We start from the raw sequence: 21229 nt of genomic DNA, 5'->3' as shown, positions 1-21229 counted from the left end.
AGTCATACCAAAGACTATAAAAATGGGACTCATTACCCATTTTGGTTGGAATTGGGGGTTAAATCACCAAAGATGATTCTCGGGCGCGGCACCGCTGCTGCCCACTGCTCCCCTCACCCCCCAGGGGGTGAACAAGGGGATGGGTCAAATGCAGAGGACAAATTTCGCCACACCTAGTGTGTGTGTGACAATCATTGGTACTTTAACTTAATATTACGGATTGTAGATGGTGAAATCCCTAAATTCCCGTTGAGAAATGTTGTTCTTATACTGTTCAACAATTTGCTCACGCATTTGTGTCTCTCGCCCCATCCTTGTTTGTGAATGACTGAGCATTTTATGGAAGCTGCTTTTATACCCAATCATGGCACACAACTGTTCCCAATTAGCCTGTTCACCTGTGGAATGTTCCGAATAAGTGTTTGATGAGCATTCCTCAACTTTCTCAGTCGTTTTTGCCACTTGTGCCAGCTTTTTTGAAACATGATGCAAGCATCAAATTCCAAATGAGCTAATATTTGCAAAAAATAAAGTTTTCCAGTTTGAATGAAAATTATCTTGTCTTTGCAGTCTCTTAAATTGAATATAGGTTGAAAAGGATTGGCAAATCATTGTATTCTGTTTTTATTTACCATTTACACAATGTGCCAACCTCACTGATTTTGGGGCTGTAGAACGACGCTAAATCACCTATCAACTATTTAGAGAACAGTAGCTTGTCAGCGTACTAGGGGTGTAATGATTTGTTTTAACGATTTGATTCTGTATTTTTGGTTGCAATTACGATTCAGGACAGTCTCAGGTTGCATTAACAAGAGGAAAACTTTTCTGCTCACATTCTAAACATTCATGCAATTTTCAATAAAACTACAGGAACCAACTTCTTAGGGAATTCAATCGATCGTTTGTCTTAGAAGACTATTAGCCTCTCATCCTCATCAGTTCTAGCTAACAGACTAAGATCGGTCAGATCGAATCTTAGATTTAGATTAGTCAGATAGTCTAGCTGCTGGTGCCAAAACCCCAATTTTTCTTACTGCAACACCAGGAGGGTGTGTCTGGGCAAGGAAGTTTTCGTCCCATCGTAGTGAGGAAAAACAACTGTTGATGAAAACGAGCAATCCTACTGTCAATGCCAATGACAGTCGTTAGGGTCAAATTTCCCCTCGTTAGCATTGAGTTATTGTGTGGCAGAGCAATCGCTGTAGATCAACCACTACCAGCTCAAAATCGTCGGAATCGCCCACGTTAGCATTCTATTCAGTTGTAAAGGAATGGCACAAATGGCACAAAGGAGCATCTGTGGCCAGAATGTTTCTAACTCCTGTTATTTGTTGGAGGCTAAATTGCAGAGTATTTTTGGAATGGTTTTAAGGACAGTGTTGTATGTGGGAGGTAGGTTGTGTCACAGACCACTTCCTCTGTTCAGGGATGGTTGTACAATTTTGATGTAGATGGCTTCCTTCACTCTTCTTTCGTACCATCAGTCTTCCCTGTCCAGAATCTGTACATTTTTGTCTTCAAAGGAGTGCTGTTTCTCCTTGAAGTGCAGGTAGACAGCAGAGTTTTTTGGCCTGAGAAGTTTGCCTGTCTATACTGTGCCATGTGTCTGTTTAGTGGTTGTTTTGTTTTCCCAATATATGAATCAGTGCATCCATCATTACACTGGATAACATACAACAGATTGTTTTTCTGGGTGTGGAGTGTCCCATCTTTAGGACGCACTAGTCTCTGCCTCAGAGTTTTGTTGCACAATGACCTGGATGAATGAGAACATCCATTGACATACAGTAACCAACGTTTTAGCAGTAGAATTACCCGCTAAAGAAAGTTCCTCGACCCAACCATACAGTATCTGTTCAACACCTTGGCGTCACCAATGAAGGACAGCCTTCCAACATGTGGAAGCATGTATGTCCTCATCCCTGTTGATGGTGTTGGCACATAGCTTCCTAATTTCCATAGCCTCTTTGATCCATCTCTTGAATGTATTTGTTTCTGATACAATGACTTCTCCTTGGCTGCCACGTTGTTGTCGCTTCATGTTGTGTTCTGGAGGTCAGTGCGTCGCTGTAACTTGCTCCAGTGTCAGATCCATTGTGTTGGTCGTGTCTTTTGTGGCTTAAAGTTGAGTTGCGGCTTCAAATTATTGTATTGTGTCATTTGTCTTTGTTGTGGCTTTTGCAATCGTGCTGTAGCTGAAAGTTGTTGTGTTGTAGTTTATGATACTGTCTTGTGGCGTTTGAGTTTGTTATAACTTTCTGAACCATCAGAGGATTTTTCTTTTGATGACAACACAGACGGGCAAATAAACTTAACATTTAACGTCCTTATTTTTAAAAGTGATAAAATTCATTTAGTCTGTCGTTCTTATTCAATGTTTTGTTTTTTCCTAGTATTGATAAAATCGATCTATTCTCTTTTAAAATTATCTTGAATCAATATATCGATCAATTGTTAAACTCCTACAGCGTAAAACTTTACTGCTTAATGTGTAACTACAAATTTCAGTGTGTCCAAATTTTCGCCTTTTCCGATTGTTGTGGCATAATATGCGTATTCATGACAGCTTTTTCAAGGTGCGTAAAAAGTTCAGGCTTATTTTTGCTCCAATTTGTGATTTTACTAATTTGTTATTAATGTTTTACATGTTCTTTGTAACCTTAACTCTAAGGAGCACAGGGTTTGACAGCAATTTTAGATTATATCCAGGAATTGAGAAACATTTTTTGAAATTCCTAATTTTGTGGGAGTTTTTCCTAAATATTGTGATGAAAGTTAGTGTTTTTTAGGTGTGGAAGAATGTGAAAGTTAATATAAATCTTAATTTTTCCTCCGTGTAACTATATTAGGGACATTTGTTAAATAATAATTAATTAATAGACAAACAAAGAACAAAAAGACTTGAGAAAAGCATCTTGGCACACAAAAAATTTACAAATCAAGTACAGCTGCAATCTTGAAAGAAAATGTCTAAAAATGTTTAACCTTCACATGAGACAAGATTAAAAAAATTAAGTCTTAAAATATTTTGCTTTTTTGTTTTCTGTCAAACCTCAGATCATGTTTCGAGGAAACGGTTACCAATGAGATCAGATCTACATCAACTATATGATTTGCCTGAGAAGCTGGACAGGACAAAAAAACCTTCACCGAAACATTTTTTTAACATGTAGAGAACCAGTAAAACAGGTATATAGCCAAGAAGCTAGACATTTAACAAGAGCATACCTTTCTATTGACAATTGTTTGGAGTGTCTCAAGCACTCCCTCTGCAAAGCATTGTGTTTGGAAAAAATACCTGAATATTTTCAACAAGCTATTTGCAAACAGATGACCAGAACATTAATGATCCATGTCTATAAACTTCACTTCAGAAAAGATAAGAGGACATATTTAAGTCCCAGTTAAAATACTGAAGGACAGCTGTGACGTTCTAAAAGGCAATTGTTAAACATCAACCATCTCAGGGCCTTTGACAATTATTAACTTTTTGGGAACATTCTCTAAAGGTGGACAGCTCGATACAAATATCAATACCATTATACTATACTAGCATAATGAAATCACTGTATTTTTTGTTCCGTTATTGAAATATATTACGAGTATTTTAATATTATTTACAAACTAAGGGATTATTTCCATGGACACATAAGGGCAAAACTCCAAAGGTTGTGCGATGGATAATATCTGATATAAATGCTATGAATTCGCAGATCATAAAACATTTTAATACTATAGCAATGTGGTGATAATGCAACTTGATGACAGGTTCTAGCTGTGTCCTGCAAATATGACAGTGACAAGAGAATAAACTTGTCCTCAACGCAATGTAGCATACATATACATACATTAATACATATATACATGTACATATATACACATATACATACTGTATATACATACATATACATCTATACACACGTATATACACATATACACATACTGTACATATATACACACATTAATACGCATATATACAAATATATACACACATATATACATATCTATAAACATAAATACATATATACATAGACACACATACATACGCATATATACATATTAGGGCTGCAATTAACAACTAATTTGATAATCGATTAATCTGTCGATTGTTACTTCGATTAATTGATTAATAATCGGATAAAAGAGACAAACTACAGTTCTATCCTTTCCAGTATTTTATTGGGGGAAAAAACAGCATACTGGCACCATACTTATTTTGATTATTGTTTCTCAGCTGTTTGCAGTTTATAAATAAAGGTTTATAAAAATACAAATTAAAAAACTGTATAAATTTAAAAAAAATAGTAATAATAATAAATTGCCTCTGCGCATGCGCATAGCATAGATCCAACGAATCGATGACTAAATTAATCGCCAACTATTTTTACAATCGATTTTAATCGATTAGTTGTTGCAGCCCTAATACATGTATATACACATCTATAGACACACACACACACACACACACACACACACACACACACATACATATATACACACACATACATATATACACACACATATATACACACATACATACATATATATGCAGTATATACACACACATACAGTATATACATACAGTATACACATATATACATATACCTATATATACACATATATACATACTAGGGCTGCAACAACTGATCGATTAAATCGATTAAAATCGATTATAAAAATAGTTGGCGATTAAGTTAGTCATCGATTCGTTGGATCTATGATATGCGCATGCACTGAGGCTATGTTTTTTTTTTTTTTTTTTTTTTATAAACCTTTATTTATAAACTGGAACGTTTATAAACAGCTGAGAAACAATAATCAAAGTAAGTACAAAAACAGTACAAAACAGCGCCACGGGGGCGATGAGGCTACGTTTCATGAGGTGGCAGTAAGCCAGTCAATGATGTGTCATGTGCAGTCTCCTTTTCCTGGAAACATTCGAAAAATGGCAGAGGAAAACAGTACGGATAGTTCAGCGGAGAAACATATTGAGGTTATTGCTTGAATGGAGAAAAGTGTACGACCTAAGTTGTCAAAAGTGTGGGAACACTTTACTTTAAAGACTTCAAAGAAGACTGTTTCCTGCAAAAGGGCACGGAAGTACAACATTGCTTCAGGAGCACCTGAAGAAGAAACATGTTCGAGCCATGGATGAAGGGAAGAACTCACAGTACGTAACTTTTTAAGTCCATAGTTAGGGTACATTGATCTGTTGTGTCCGTCTTTGTGTGTTCTTAATATTTTGTTAACGAGGAGATTTTTTTAAGGAAGCGAAGCAGCAACTGTTGTGTATTAACTTTCAAGAGTGTTAGGAACTTCTTAGAGAGTGCATTTTCTATGTTGTTTTGAGTCGCAACAGGCATTCATGAGTTCAGCTTTTTTGTGAGTAACGTTAACGTTATCCCTTTGTTGCAACGTGGGGCTGATAATGTGTTTTCGACCCATTTGACTCCGTTTTGAGAGAGAAAACGCACGATTACCAATTTCGAAATAAACGTAACGGACAGAAACATCTCAGATTCGTTTCATAATGGATCAATGTAGCCGGGCCGATAAAGCTATATAAATCTATTTAGATTTGAGTGACGCTTTAGTATAACTAAACGTTATGAAGGTGCTGGAATATTTCATGCTATTATTCAGAGGCAGCCTAAAATTAATCCTTTATTTTTCACAACAGAAACATGTACAATATCTGATCCAGTTCTGATCTGATGAGTTACATTTCTGTCTTATTATTGGTGTATGCTGCATTCCCAATGTCCATTTATTTAATTTAGCTTTTTTTTTAATGTGGTGGCGTATTTGCCTTTTACGACAGAAATGATTAATTAAATCAACTAGGTATGTATTGAGTTACATGTAAATAATGCTACTATGTACGTTCATTATATGGTTTCTCTCATTTCAGAAAGAAACAACCCAGCATTAGTGACTTGGTACAAAGGAAGGTCTGCACACGACAGCAAGCGGCTGCATTGACTGATGGTATCCTGAATATGTTGGTAACTGACATGAGGCCACTATCAATGGTGGAGGATGAAGGTTTTAGACAAATGACTTACGTCCTCAACCCTGGTTATACTCTTCCCTCGAGGACCCATTTTACCAAAGTGATGGAGAGGAAGTACAAGCAGACATTCCAAGCAGTGTAGACTGACATAAAAGCCACCCAGAGCAAAATTGCTCTCACTACTGACGTGTGGACAAGTGTAGCCACAGAAGCCTACCTTGGCAATACATGCCATTACATTGGAGACGAATGGAACATGAAGTCAATCTGCCTTACGACCATGCCACTAGAGGAAATACATTCAGCATCCAACATTGCAGAATGGTTGGAATAGGAAGTAGCCAGGTTTGGCCATATCGCCCAGCCCTAACATATACACATGTATACTACTACATACAGTATATACATACATATACACATACACATTAGGGCTGGGCGATATGGACGAAAAAGTATATCTCGGTATATTTTTACTTAAACTCGATATTTGATATATATCTCGATATATTTTCCGGTGAAAGTATACAAATAAAGATGTTCATTTTTGAGCGAGATTCACTGAAATTAAACTGAATGACAACTGTACTATAAACAGTCAGTGGCACTTTTATTAACCCAGTTAGTCAAGATGGGTATTAACAGCACAGAAAAGAAACTGTTTAAGTAGCACAGAATTACATAACATAAATAAAATAGAAAAATATTATTTCTACGTAAAATAACATAGCTGTGCAAATAATACAAAATGTATCAAACTCAGATAAAAAAATTATTTAATTCCCAGTCGACGATGTAATGGACTGTCACACATGTACGGTTCTGGTCAGAGCCAAGTAAGTGACTTGACTTAATTATGCGGCTATGATCTTCCTCACTTCGGCATACATTTTTGGCAGCATTTCTTGTGCAAAATAGGCTTGGCAACTGGAGAACAGTTTTGTTTTGGGCTAACATGATAAACAACTCAAATTAATGTTTTATCCAGACGCACACATTTGTCCAAATGTGGCCGTAGACACATTACGGGTTTTCTGGACGTGGTCTACATCGCTAAAAGAAAAATCTAATCAAGAGAATCCCTCTGCCATCTTCCACTAGTTTTTTTTATTATATAAATAGCCTTCTTGAAAATTCCCTTTTCTCTTCTACGACTCTCTCGTCGTCATTTGGGATGTCTGTTGTGATTTCCCTTCCTGGTTCGATGACCCGCCCTATCCCTAATGTTTTGCCCCAATCTCAACCAATCGTGACTCATCATAGTAAACAACCAACCAATCATGGATGTTCTTATACATGCAAGCGCGTCTTGGAAGGAGGAAGGAGAGGGGTTTAGTAGCCCATGAGAGGGAGCGGGGGAGAATCAAGGAACACAACAAATAAGCGGTGTTTGGTCATTTTAACGTGAATTATATTAATATTACGATATTTCCTTAATTATTTTTTTGTTAAAAAATGCATCGATGTATCTTCCAAACTCGATATATAGCCCAGCCCTAATATACATACATATACACTATACATATATACATACGTATACACAGTGTTTGAGTTATTAACGCACTGTGTCTTTTTACGCATTGAAATCAGAAAGGACGCTCAAGTCCGGAAGTCCACACGTCGCACACGTTTGCTTAATTTAGTTTTTTTTTAACCGATTTTCGCTTTGCGCCGGCGTTATGTTTATTGCATTTTCCAGATTATAAGGTTGAGCTCACTCAATATATAATGCATTTGAAGCGTTGGAAGGAAGGGGTGATCAATTTCATACATCTAAAACGTTAAGACAGATTGGTATTCTGTATGATTCTGGCCTATATAAATGACCATGTTGCAAGTGAATGAAGGGCATTCTTACTCAACAGCCATACATGTCACACTAAGGGTGGCCGTATAAACATCGCCAACAGGGTCATAAATATGTGCCATATTGTGAAACCAAACCAAACAACAATGACAACCACATTTGCACCGCAACACAACATAAACACACAAGAACAAATACCCAGAATTCCCTGCAGTACCAACTCTTTCGGGACACGACAGTATTTCATTTGGTACAGGGTGTAATTACAAGTGTGACCAGGCAGTCAAACATAAGAGATAAGTCTCAAGTAAACAACACCAACATTTTAAATGTTCCATTGAAAATATAGCACCTTACACACAGCGCTCAAAAATCTATAAAAATGTTTTAGTAGTAAATGTTTTAGTGCCATTTCTAATATAAAACCGTGTTAAGTTCTTACTTATATCTGTCAGTAAACTCGCCATTAAAGTGCTAAAACATACCGGTATAGTGAATTTAAATTATTCACCCAAGAAACTTTTGTTATTAGTTATTACATTTCCGATGTGGTTGTTTCCGGATGAGGAGACGCTGCTCCGTTGTTGATTTAAGTAAAGTCTGAATGTCATTAAAACAGTTAGCTCCATCTTTTGACATTTCTCCCACAGTCCTTGCACGCTACACCGCTACAACAAAGATGACAAGGAGAAGACGCTGTAGAAGGTGAGCCACGTAAATAAGACGCATCCTGAAGCGACTGTCAGAAAGCGACTTGAAGATGGTCTGTAAAACATAATCTATGCAACAATTTGACCAAATAACCACCATTACATGTTATGTAAACCACAAGGAAGTGTTTTACATTTAGAAAAAATAAATAATAATATGACCCCTTTAATGCGCCCTATAATCCGGTGCGCCTAATGTATGAAAAAAGATTCAATATAGACCATTCATGGGCAGTGCGCTTTATAATCCGGTGCGCCCTATGGTCCGGAAAATCCGGTATATTTGCCGGGTCAAATCATGAATTATTTATTTTTGGTCGACTTAAAGTAATGCACTTTCCGGTACAGTTTCTTAAATTTTGATTCGCCGAAAGTTTTATCGATCATAATTAGTGCATTTGTTTTCTTTTGTGTTAATTTTTAAATTAATTAATTAACGTTTATGACAACCTTTTTCCAAAACACAATATAGAATGTGAGATATAACAGGATAATGCATACATTTATCATTTGTTTTCAAAACGGTTACAATAAAGTGGGACCCCATAAATTTACTGTGGGACCCCATTTTATGAATTGATGGGGTCCCAGGGACCCCATTTTGAAGATTCCTAGCGCCAACACTGTATACACATTCATATACACGTATATACACATACACACACACTATAGTGCAAATATATAAACTAATATTGCTAGGGATGGGCCATATATATATATATATATATATATATACACATACAGTATACATATATATATATATATATATATATATATATATATATATATATATATATATATATATATATAAATATATACACACACCTCATGACCTATGGTCATGAGCTTAGGGCTATGAACGAAAGGTAAAGATCACGGGTACAAGCGGCCGAAATGAGTTTCCTCCGCCGGGTGGCGGGGCTCTGCCTTAGAGATAGCGTGAGAAGCTCTGCCATCCGGGGGGAGCTCAAAGAAAGGCCCCTGCTCCTCCACATTGAGAGGAGCCAGATGAGGTGGTTCGGGCATCTGGTCAGGATGCCACTTGAACGCCTCCCTAGGGAGGTGTTTACGGCACGTCCGACCGGTAGGAGGCCACAGGGAAGACCCAGGACACGTTGGGAAGACTATGTCTCCCGGCTGGCCTGGGAACGCTCGGGATCCCCTGGGAAGAGCTGGACGAAGTGGCTGGGGAGAGGGAAGTCTGGGTTTCCCTGCTTAGGCTGCTGCCCCTGTGACCCGACCTCGGATACGCGGCAAAAGTTGGATAGATGGATATATATATATATATATATATATATATATATATATATATATATATATATATATATATATATACACACACACACACACACACACACACACAGGTATATATTTAGTATATTCTGTTTAAAGAATAAAAAAGAGGGACACATTTTAACTTGATGAATGAGTTGAATTTAAAACTGGATACTGTATTGTTATAGTCTTACATTTTTGTTGTTTAATATTGTTAAATTGTTCACAGACAACATATTTAGGTCTGTTCTGTATTTTATTCTGATTATAATAAACCAATTAAACGCAACAATCACCACACGATACAATAAAACGTTTTGGTATCGCTCCCTACATATCGGTATTAGATCGATACTGAAATGTACCTCTCGAATTCTCCACTAGAAATATATAAATATCAAAGTTGCAGCATATGTGAATGGTTCAACACATTAATCACACAAAGCCATAAAAAAACTGATAAGAAAACAGAAAGCGTTCCAGGAAATGGATAATGTTAGTGGCGCAGATACTTACGGTTCTGCGTCAATACTCTGAACTGGGACCACATAATTGGCGGGGATGTATCCGTGAGATGTTGCTGAAATCCCAGTTAGCGCTTTTGCCAGCCACCAGTCTTCAGCGGTTGTATCCATCACCTCCAAGATGTCCCCTGCGTTGAAGCTCAAGTCTTGCTCGGTGCGAGCAGAGTAGCTATACAGTGCGACAAAATGATTATTTGCATTGCTCTCCGGCGGTTTGACGTTTTGTGGTACGACAGGGGCCGGGATGGAGTCGTCGTGGGTTATTTCTGTCTTCCGCTCGTTCGGCCGACTATCAATTTGGTCCGTTTTCTTAAAAAAAGCCAGAAATCTCTCCCAACACGTTGAACACGTCGCTTGGATATCCATGGTCTTCCAAATCAAACACCACAAGTCATTGTGAGCGACTGTGATTTGCTGAACAACTTATTTCCACATAAAATGTTGTTTTTTGGAGCGCAGCGTACTTCCCGGGTGAGCATGTAGTTAATGTCGCCAGGGCGTCGAACACCTGCACCTCATGAGGAGGGGCGTGGCTTCCGCTCAAAGACGTGTATAGAGAGTATGTACATACCCGCTATCAAGCGATCTCCTCAATATGATTGGTCAAAAGACACTCACGTGACTACAGGGCGCCATGTTTCATAACAGTTTGAAGCCGGCGCTTCGCAACACTGCACTTCCTCGTTTTACATTTCTTTGAATTGAAGAGTGTTTGCCAAGTAAACATGCCCTGTTGTGCGGTAGAGCAATTGTATACATTTCCCACATCCCAGAAAGGGAGAAACATATGGGAAGTGAAAGCTGGCGGAGAATGCGGCAGAGCCAATAACAACAGTTTCTTGTGTGAGGTAAGCAAGCATACTCATGGGAAACCTGGTATGTCACACTCTCAGTAACTGTGATTTAATACACTAAGGCTATGCCTACACTAAACAAATAATTATTTAGCCTAAACCCCGTTTCAGCCACACTAAACTATCGTTTAAGGTTCCCCTCCTCGGACAATTTTATACTCGGGTAAGTGCGCCATGTATTTCTTGAATCTCTGGCTCTTAACTTTGTATGGACTCATTGATCGTTTACAAACTGAGTTCGGAGAGGAAGTGACGCCAGAAAGACCACAGCCAACACAGGAAGTGACGTTAGAAAGAACGCGCTACAGCCAGCTTCATGATAAAGCGGTTTCGTAACTGAGCTAACCACTGGAAATATGAAGGCGAGTCATCCAGACATGCCCGTGTTTCTCCTTCCGTCTGTACAGACGCTTGTGGAAATCATACATGAATACCTTAAGAGTAAGCGATTGCAGCTATTTCGGATACAACACTTCTCAGACGGCAAGAGAACTTTCGAACTCAGTAAATCGGATTTCCTCGTCGTGAAAAAACATTAAAATGAAGGCATGAGTTGTAAAGACATTTGGAAACAGACGCCATAGTTTTAGAAAGTTTTTTTGTGATTTCCTTGCTTTTCCTTCTCATGTACATAGATCACAATATCATCTGCATACATTTTGTACTTCACATTCAGAGCACGGGCAGCACGGTGGTAGAGGGGTTAGTGCGTCTGCCTCACAATACGAAGGTCCTGAGTAGTCCTGGGTTCAATCCCGAGTTTGCATGTTCTCCCCGTGACTGCGTGGGTTCCCTCCGGGTACTCCGGCTTCTTCCCACTTCCAAAAGACATGCACCTGGGGATAGGTTGATTGGCAACACTAAATTGGCCCTCGTGTGTGAATGTGAGTGGGAATGTTGTCTGTCTATCTGTGTTGGCCCTGTGATGAGGTGGCGACTTATCCAAGGTGTACGCCGCCTTCCGCCCGATTGTAGCTGAGATAGGCTCCAGCACCCCCCGCGACCCCGAAGGGAATAAGCGGTAGAAAATGGATGGATGGGCATTCAGAGCACACAGATGGCAGGTTATTGATGTCCAGACTAAATAAAGTGGTCCCAGAATTTAACCCTGCGGCACACTTACGTCATTAAGAAGATGACAGGACAATTCATTTTTAAACCCGACAGCCTGTGTTCCATCATCTAAATAAGACTTCATCCTAAGAGTAAAATTTTCAAAGCAAACCATTTGTGATTCAACAGAACACATTTATGTTAAAACGGTCTATATTTTTCACAAATACAAAGTTTGTGCAGTACATTTTTTTACCTGCCTGAATAAAATGATTGGTGTTCTCAGTGGTCACTCGCCCTGTGTCGTAAACACATACGTGCACACATACAAAAACTTTTTACTAAGAAATGGCATCCGACTGGCCACATACCGTACAGGTTGGTGGATTGCTGCACAGATGGTTGTCCTTCTGTAAAGTTCTCCTCTCTCCACAAAAGAATGCTGTAGCTCTGGTAGAGTGACCATCAGGTTCTTGGTCACCTCCCTGACTAGACCAAGATGAATGCAGCAATGTACAGAGACATCCTGGATGAAAACCAGCAATTCCCATTCAACTTGATGGAGCTTGAGAGGTGCTGCAAAGAGAAATTTGCAAAAAGGAATGGGCTAAACTGCCCAAAGATAGGTAAGCCAAGCTTGTGGCATTGTATTAAAAAATACTTGAGGCTGTAAATCCTACCATAGGTGCATCAACATATATACACAGCAAAAACTGGAATGTTGAATTAACTCCCACAGAGTTGATTTGAACACTTTTTAAGGGTTTATATTGCTCCACACTTTTCAGAGTTAAATTAACATTTTCAAAATAGTTAATCATTTAACCCTATGTCAGAGTTCCTTCTTTTACTCACCAACCTGGGTTAAATCAGCACTTTGTGAGTTAGCATTAACACTATGTCAGAGATACTTCTTTAACTCACCAGACTGGGTTAAATAAACACTTTGTGAGTTGTCATTAACACTATGTCAGAGTGCTTCTTTAATTCACCAGACTGGGTTAAATTAACACTTTGTGAGTTGTCTTTAACACTATGTCAAAATTCATTTTTTAATTCACCAAACTGGGTTAAATTAACACTAAGCGAGTTAAACTAAGCAAGTTAACACTTTTTCGGGGTTTATATAGCTCCACACTCTACAGAGTTAAAATAACATTTTACAAAATAGTTAAGTTCTTAACACGTTTTTAGAGTTTCTTCTTTAATCCTAAATTTAATGTTATATTACAATAAAATGATACACACAAAAATCGAATATACACACTTAATTTCCAAGAACATTTATTTTGGTTTGTCCCATGCAGGCAGTTAAAAAAAAAAAAAAAAGACTATGATGTACAAATTTTCATCTGCAGAACCGTATGAGTTGTGAATATGAAATGGTTTGTAACATTTCTCTCAGTTGGTAATACCATACTTTAAATGCGTGGTAATCATCATCAAAGTTCTCAGTGAATAGCTTCTGTGTCAATAGAAGAAGGTATATATTGATCTGGCATTGTTTAAAAAGGTAATTAATCTATTTTATCGATACCGAAAAATAAAACATTGGCTATATCTGCAGGCTTTATAAAAAATTGTTTTTAGGACTTTTAAATAAATAAAGACGGTAAAGATATCAGAAGAGAAGCAGGTGAATGAGAAATAAATAAGCCACCACTGCGGTCCATTTTGTGGAAACAGGCTTTTGCAAAGACAGAGATGTTCTTAATAAGTCGCTCACTGTTTGTAGGATTTGTAAAATACAATGGTAACACAATAAATCTCTTGAACTGACTATGGCACCATGGCATTGCACACATGCCGACTGCCCAGGCATAGCAGCAGCACAAAGTAGGAGTTGGTTATACTTGCTCTTTTGTTAATTATTGGAGTTGTGTATTAAAATGAGAGTAGTTCAACAGTTTGATTATTTGTTGACTGGTCATCATACTTGCCAACGCTCCCGATTTTCCCGGGAGACTCCCAAATTTCAGTGCCCCTCCCAAAAATCTCCCTGGGTAACCATTCTCCCGAATTTCTCCCGATTTCCACCCAGACAACAATATTGGGGGCGTGCCTTAAAGTCACTGCCTTTAGCTTTCTCTCTCACCTGAAACCTTCACCCCTTAACAGCCGCATGCTGTCCAGGCGTCCGCTTTACCTCCATATAAATAGCCTGACGGTCAAGTCACATAAAAATGTAGCGTTGGACGGGTTTGACAATGGTCTTTACTCTGACACGTTGTATGATTTTTTAACTGGTTTAATTATAACGGTAACTTCAAGCACACACACACACTCACAATTTAATGCAAAGCATACTTGGTCAACAGCCATACAGGTCACACTGACAGTGGCCGTATAAACAACTTTAACACTGTTACTAATATGCGTCACACTATCAACCCACACCAAACAAGAATGACAAAGACATTTCGGGAGAACATCCGCACCGTAACACAACATAAACACAATAGAACAAATACCCAGAATCCCTTGCAGCACTAACTCTTCCGGGACGCTACAATAACATCTACGGCTTTTGGAGCTTAGTGCACAACTGCACACACAACAAGAAGGAGACAAAGCAGAAGAACGAAGAAGAGACATGGCAACGACGAGTAAGAAGAAGAAATACGCTTGCAAGTTCCAAAATGATTGGAAAAAAGAATTTCAGCTCGAAGGGGAAGGGGTATGCTGCCTGCACCTCAATCCCGCCCCCGCAACCACGCCCCCAACACCCCCCACCCCCCACCCCCATCTCCCGAATTCGGAGGTCTCAACGTTGGCAAGTATGCTGGTCATGTCTAATTGTTGGCGCAAGGATGATGTAATAGGAGTTCTGATGTGATTGTAATGTGAGTTGAATAAACACAGTAAGCACGCTCACTTCAAAAAAGTACAAGATGCTTAATTTTTGTCTTTCAAAAAAATTATTTAAAAAAACCCTACACCTCAAACGCTAGTGGTAGCAGTTCAAACCACTGCTCATTTAACCTGAAAACATTTGGTTGCACTTAATTTAGTATATTATTGTTGTATTTCTATCAGGAAAAACAACAGCCAAAGTAGCAGGTAACCTACGGATAATTCAACCTAAGAACATGTTGGTTGAACTTTGTTTTTGAACCACTGCCTTACAAGAAATAACAGGAAACATCATTGAGTGGTCTACTGTTTCCTCGCTTCCTTGCTCCCTGTAAGTTTATTGTAAATCATAAATCATGCATCTCACATGGACAGAAGGAGTCTGAGTAGGTATTCCAACAGGTTGGTACACTTTGACAGCCATTTAGGACCTGAAACTGGCGAGGACGACACAAAAAGACGCGTGGTCCCCCTACAACCCACCCCTTTTCTTTGGTAGGATTAGGAGACATTTTTAATCTAAATGGGAATAAATGAACAGTCGGCATCCTAATGACAGCAGACTTTGCACGGCAAGTGCTGTTTTATTATGTTTGTTGACTCTCATAAAGTCTGCAGTGAGTAATAGTCAGTGATGAAGAAAAAAAAAAAAAGCAAATGTACTGATGCGTTTTTTAGATTAATGTATGGCGTATGCTTAAAATTATGAAAATACGTAAATATTAAATGTTATCATAAATGTGCCTGTTACTACATTACATATATAAATAAATAAATGATAAATGGGTTATACTTGTATAGCGCTTTTCTACCTTCAAGGTACTCAAAGCGCTTTGACACTATTTCCACATTCACCCATTCACACACACATTCACACACTGATGGCGGGAGCCATCAGGAGCAAGGGGTGAAGTGTCTTGCCCAAGGACACAACGGACGTGACTAGGATGGTAGAAGGTGGGGATTGAACCCCAGTAACCAGCAACCCTCCGATTGCTGGCACGGCCACTCTACCAACTATACTAACATAATGTATAAAAAACCCCAATGGAGGTGTTTGGATGTTTTTTTAAGGGCTTTATAGGCGGAATTGCGCGGCTCCCATGGGTTCCATAGTAAGCAAAATTTTTATTGCATTTATTTAATATTTAGAATGCAAAAAAATAAGCATCCATCGTCATGTCTCTCATAATGACTGTGAACGATAGGCAAAATTCCCCCAAAAAGTGCAGTTCCCCTTTTACGAAAAAGGTAGCATGCCTGTCATGAATGATTTCAACATTCTGAAAATAGAATGGTCTGAATCGAATAAAAAATGTTGAAGGAGAAGGCGGACACAATATAGGGCTGAATAACATTTAGAATATAACATGTTTTTCAGAATTCACAAAACACTTACAACCACTTAAAATATTATTGTATATCCATCAATCCATTGTTTACCACGTTTCCCTTTTGGGGTAGTAGGGGGGCTAGAGTGTATCCCTGCGGCATTTGGTTGGGACAAGTCAATACAAGGTCATATCAGTATGTCAGCTGAGTCTCAATTCGGTTGCCTGCAATTATGTTTAAGATACAGCAGGTGTCAGTATCAAGCAGCACAACATCAATACAATTTGGGCAATGTGCCGTAACAAGGCCTCGTCTACCCATCACTTCTTAGTCAAAGGCTGGGCTGCAGTGTTTATATGTTTACCAAGTAGACGAGTGATGAAACTCGCACTTCCTGTCTTTGGCTCTATGTATGGGAAAACGACAAACCTCTGTACCGACTCAACAAAGCCGATTACGAACAGATGTACCATTACCCTCCTCATGCTGAACCTTAATATTCATGTCATTTGTGAAAGTTCACTGTAGTATTCAAAACTATATTATAAAAGTTGAAAAGACAACATTTCTGGCATTACAATTGCCATCATGCTGATTCTTGCTTAATAGAAAGTTTCCCGTTCCCAGTCTTTCACTTCCCAGGCTTTCCATCTGCATGTGATTTAGACACTGGCTCTCTCGGGAGTGGGGGAGGGCAGTTCTACCAAGTGAGAAGAATCGGAGCAGGGAATAAGGGAGAGAAAGGGAGGAAGTTCACACACGTATGTTTGTCTGACACAGCCTGGACGAGAACTCGGCACAGTGGCAAGTCTGTACGTCTGAGCAGTGGCATAGCAGAGCACAGGGAGCTGCCCAGAGACTGCCTGTCTGCACGGACAGACAAGGATAGGGAGGACTCCACTCAACAAAAATATGGCTAAATCTCTACCTTACATCTGCCTTTTTGGCATTCTCTCTGGGATTGCCTATTCATCTTCTACTGCCAGATTTGGAGAACAGCATCAGACCTTGTTGAAAGTAAGACCTTTGGTGTATTTTTGGCTGGAACAGTGACCTTGTCAAAACACTCTTTTAGGATTGGCATATACTATGTATAAGTATAGCTTATGCAGGATGGATGAATGGTGCAAATTTGAATTATATTGTTTATGACAGTTTAGCTGTCACAAAGTTTACTTTTGTCTTAGCCTGAACTGTTCTTATGGTTTAATTTGAGATCATGAGTGCGAGTATGTCATTATGGTTGCCACTGGTTAGAGCTTTCACCATTGCCATGCCCCTTTTGCCACACCCTGACTAAAGGAAAACAGCAGCTTAACATGCCATTTGCTTTTGTTAATACTCTTTATTACCGATTTTTCAGGCATTGGTTTTCCCATTTCAACAACATGTTAGTGCATTTTTCATATGGACAATTTACATGTTGTATCCACTGAAATCAAAGCAATGGATCCACGCTTTGTACAAAAGCTGGATTACTTTTCTATCACAAGTTCCGTTAAACAACCGTTTTTTAAAGAAAATTACGGTATGTTATTTTATTACAGAATATCACGAATGTTGGCATGTGTAAGCTTTGTTAAAAAAATGTTGCCACCTTTGCCAACCGCGAGAGTTTAGTTTTTTTACCCTTTGTTAGCTTGAAGTTGGTTTTGAAGTTAGTTAAGAGGATTGTGCAAAACCTACACAACTGATTTATATTAAATGTTTCCTCCACCCCCGCTAGATGGCGTAAAGAAAGTCACAATGAACCCCGTAAAATGCAACAAATCATCTAAGGTCTTACTCGCTAGCATTAGCTAACAGCTCGAAAGACAAAACTTTATGTTTTTTTAACGATGGGAACGAAATAAATGAATGTGAAGGACAATGGTGAGAAGTGGATGATATTCATTGAAATAATTAAATAAATCGTCAAAGAACATGACCAAGGTGTGCGAGTGGCTAACTTGGCAAGACCGTAAGAGCATAGCATTGCTACAATAATTTGTATCATACTGAAGCAGAGGAGTCGATAACGCCAGGCAACGGTGTTAAAAATCTTTTCTAAACATGTGTTTTCAACTAGAGATGGCTGAAATAAATGAGTTGTGTATGAAACAAGCTCAGCTTCCTCATTACCATGACATGGTGTCACAATTAAGGACTACCGTGACCAAAGAATGCCAAACTTTGGGCCTCCAGAACCGTTTTATTTTGCCATATTGAGCCAACACTTTTCACACTTTCAGACCTTACAAGACCTCTTGTATCCAGTTTGAAAGCCGCTACCGAGGAATAGAAACACAAAGACAGATGTAGAGATGTATCGATGAGGGCAAAGTTATTGAGTTAATTTTGATTTACTGTTCGATTGATTGACTTACTACTATCGGCCCAGTCCCAGGATCAAACCAACATAACAAGAGTGTTATGGCTCAACAATCTCTTTTTTTATCCAAACAACACAACAACATTACAGCAAGCCTAAATGACAACACACACACACACACACACACACACACACACACGCAAGTCTTGTTGGTGCTCTCGAAAACAAAAAAACAAAAATAAATGTACCTATTTTACCTATATTTGCGGCATTGTTGAACACTCTGGGTGTTCTGGAGTGACAAACAGGCAGTAGCTTCAAGTACTCCCCACAAGCATAAACTAAGCAGTGTGAGGCGATGATTCAGCGGCTTGTGTCCCGGTAGTGCCTTTTTCTTTGCTGTAATAAAGGTCCGCTGTGGCATTTTTTCATCATGATTAAAAGACTTGCTGCAGAATCCTTGGCTGATAAAATCATTTAATTAAAGGGACTGCAAGCCGGAGGCTAACTAGCTAAAATGCTAGCTCAGTGGTTGTTTAGCAACCCGAAGCTTTACAGCAAGACTGGGAGAGTCTGGACACATTTAAAGTGTTTCTGATCACACAAAATGATATCCAAGATAAGCTGACACAGCTCTGATCGGCGCAAGGTACAGCAATTGTTGAAATAAACTCGTCCGAAGTGCAGCTCGCCTCGAAGCTCTTCAAAATAGTCGTGCCATTGTGTTCAGGATGTAAACAGGATGTGACGTAGGGGAGACTTATTTGGCGCAATGTAAACATTTGTAAACCAAAAATGATGCAAATAGATGTGTCCTTATTAGACAGACTGACATGAGCTACTTTTTTGAAACCCTTGATCCCTGCTAGAGATTGTCGGATTAACGTTTTCCAGGTCAAGGACCCCCGAACTGATAGAGAAATGGAGCGGGGATGCCCTACTTGTATATTAGCCTAGACTTCCTTTTTAATTGTGATTCAAATTTGAACTTTACAGCACAGATAAGAACGAAATTTCGTTACATAAGCTCATGGTAGTGCAGGATAAAAAAGCAATAAGGTGCATATATAAATAAATAAATATATATAAATTATATATGTATATATATATAAATAAATAAATAGATTACTGTACAGATAAATATATTGCACTTTTTCACATGCGTCCACGTTTATGGATGTATGTTATATTGTCTTTTTTATTCCAGCGAGTTAATCCAATTTGGGGGGAGTTGAGGGGATAATTTAATTATGATGCGTTCAAGAGTCATACAGCTTGAGGGAAGAAGTTGTTACAGAACCTGGAGGTTCTGCTTCGGAGGCTGCGGAACCTCTTTCTAGAGTCCAGCAGTGAAAACAGTCCTTGGTGGGCGTGGGAGGAGTCTTTGCAGATTTTCTGAGCCCTGGTCAGGCAGCGGCTTTTTGCGATCTCCTGGATAGGAGGAAGAGGAGTCCTGACGATCTTTTCCGCCGTCCTCACCACTCTCTGGAGAGACTTCCAGTCTGAGGCATTGCAGGCTCCAGTCCAGACAGAGATGCTGTTGGTCAGCAGGCTCTCTATAGTGCCTCTGTAGAATGTGGTGAGAATGGGGGGAGGGAGCTGTGCTCTTTTCATTCGACGCAAAAAGTGCATGCACTGCTGAGCTCTTTTTACAAGAGCTCTGGTGTGTAGGGACCAGGTTATATTGTCAGTTATCTGCTTACTATCTCCACCTCTGTGCCGTTGATGTAGAGAAGAGCGTGGCTGGACTGGTGCTTCCTGAAGTCAACGATGATCTCCTTGGTCTTGTTGACATTCAGGACCAGGTTGTTGGTTCTGCACCAGTCAACCAGATATTTCACCTCCTCCCTGTAGTCCCTGTCATTGTTGTCAGGGATGAGGCCCACTACTGTCGTGTCGTCCGCATACTTCACAATATCTTGTATGAACCTCTTTTGCTTGTGTTTTTTGTCGTGTTACAAAACAATAACTTTTTCCAACCCGAGCAGTTAAACAAGAACTACATAGTAGCTGAGAAATGGCCAATCACAAGGCCATGACAAAGTTTGGGCCTCCAGAACCGTTTAATTTTGCTATATTGAGCCAACACTTTTCACACTTTCAGACCTTACAAGACCTCTTGTATCCAGTTTGAAATCCGCAACCGAGGAATAGAAACACAAAGACAGATGTAGCAATGTATCGATGACGGCAAAGTTATTGAGTTCATTTTCATTTACCGTTCGATTGATTGACTTATCGTCCTACCATGTCCTTGTTGGAGAGACGAGTGAATAAGATAGGTGGCCTGCTTGAAGAGCCTCTGTGTGTCACTGAAGGTGTGCACTGCTGACTGGAAAACATCCTCCGCCTCCATTTATCTGTTTACTATAATCTGTTGGATTTTATTTTTGGAAAAACTGTGCGGGTAATACAACAAAATATTTTTTAAAAGACTCAAACACTAACCTATTTATTATTAACTGTCTGGAATGGACTAGGCCAGGGGTCTCAAACT

The 21229-nt window shown here is 39.1% G+C and overlaps 2 protein-coding genes across 3 annotated transcripts in view; one reads left to right on the top strand and one right to left on the bottom strand.

The window, feature by feature from the left end:
- frk (fyn-related Src family tyrosine kinase) overlaps positions 1–10851 on the bottom strand; it is a 46536-nt gene extending 35685 nt beyond the window's left edge. Inside the window, exon 1 of the mRNA XM_061928139.2 lies at positions 10322–10851. Coding sequence (XP_061784123.1) covers positions 10322–10695 — 374 coding nt within the window. The 5' untranslated portion in view covers positions 10696–10851. The remainder of the gene's footprint in view (positions 1–10321) is intronic.
- A 100-nt stretch (positions 10852–10951) lies between these two features.
- Positions 10952–21229, top strand: part of lama4 (laminin, alpha 4) — an 81756-nt gene continuing 71478 nt past the window's right edge. The window contains exon 1 of one of the 2 annotated variants that reach the window (XM_061929016.2): positions 10952–11177. In XM_061929016.2, coding sequence (XP_061785000.1) covers positions 11055–11177 — 123 coding nt within the window. In that variant the 5' untranslated portion in view covers positions 10952–11054. Of the gene's footprint in view, positions 11178–17213; positions 17439–21229 lie in introns of those variants that run through there. The other variant, XM_061929017.1, reaches the window with a different exon arrangement.

The sequence above is a fragment of the Nerophis lumbriciformis genome, linkage group LG34 (assembly GCF_033978685.3).
Source record: "Nerophis lumbriciformis linkage group LG34, RoL_Nlum_v2.1, whole genome shotgun sequence".
Lineage (NCBI taxonomy): Eukaryota > Metazoa > Chordata > Actinopteri > Syngnathiformes > Syngnathidae > Nerophis > Nerophis lumbriciformis.
The sequence above is the reverse complement of the archived record's forward strand: the minus strand, read 5'-3'. Positions and strand labels throughout refer to the sequence as shown.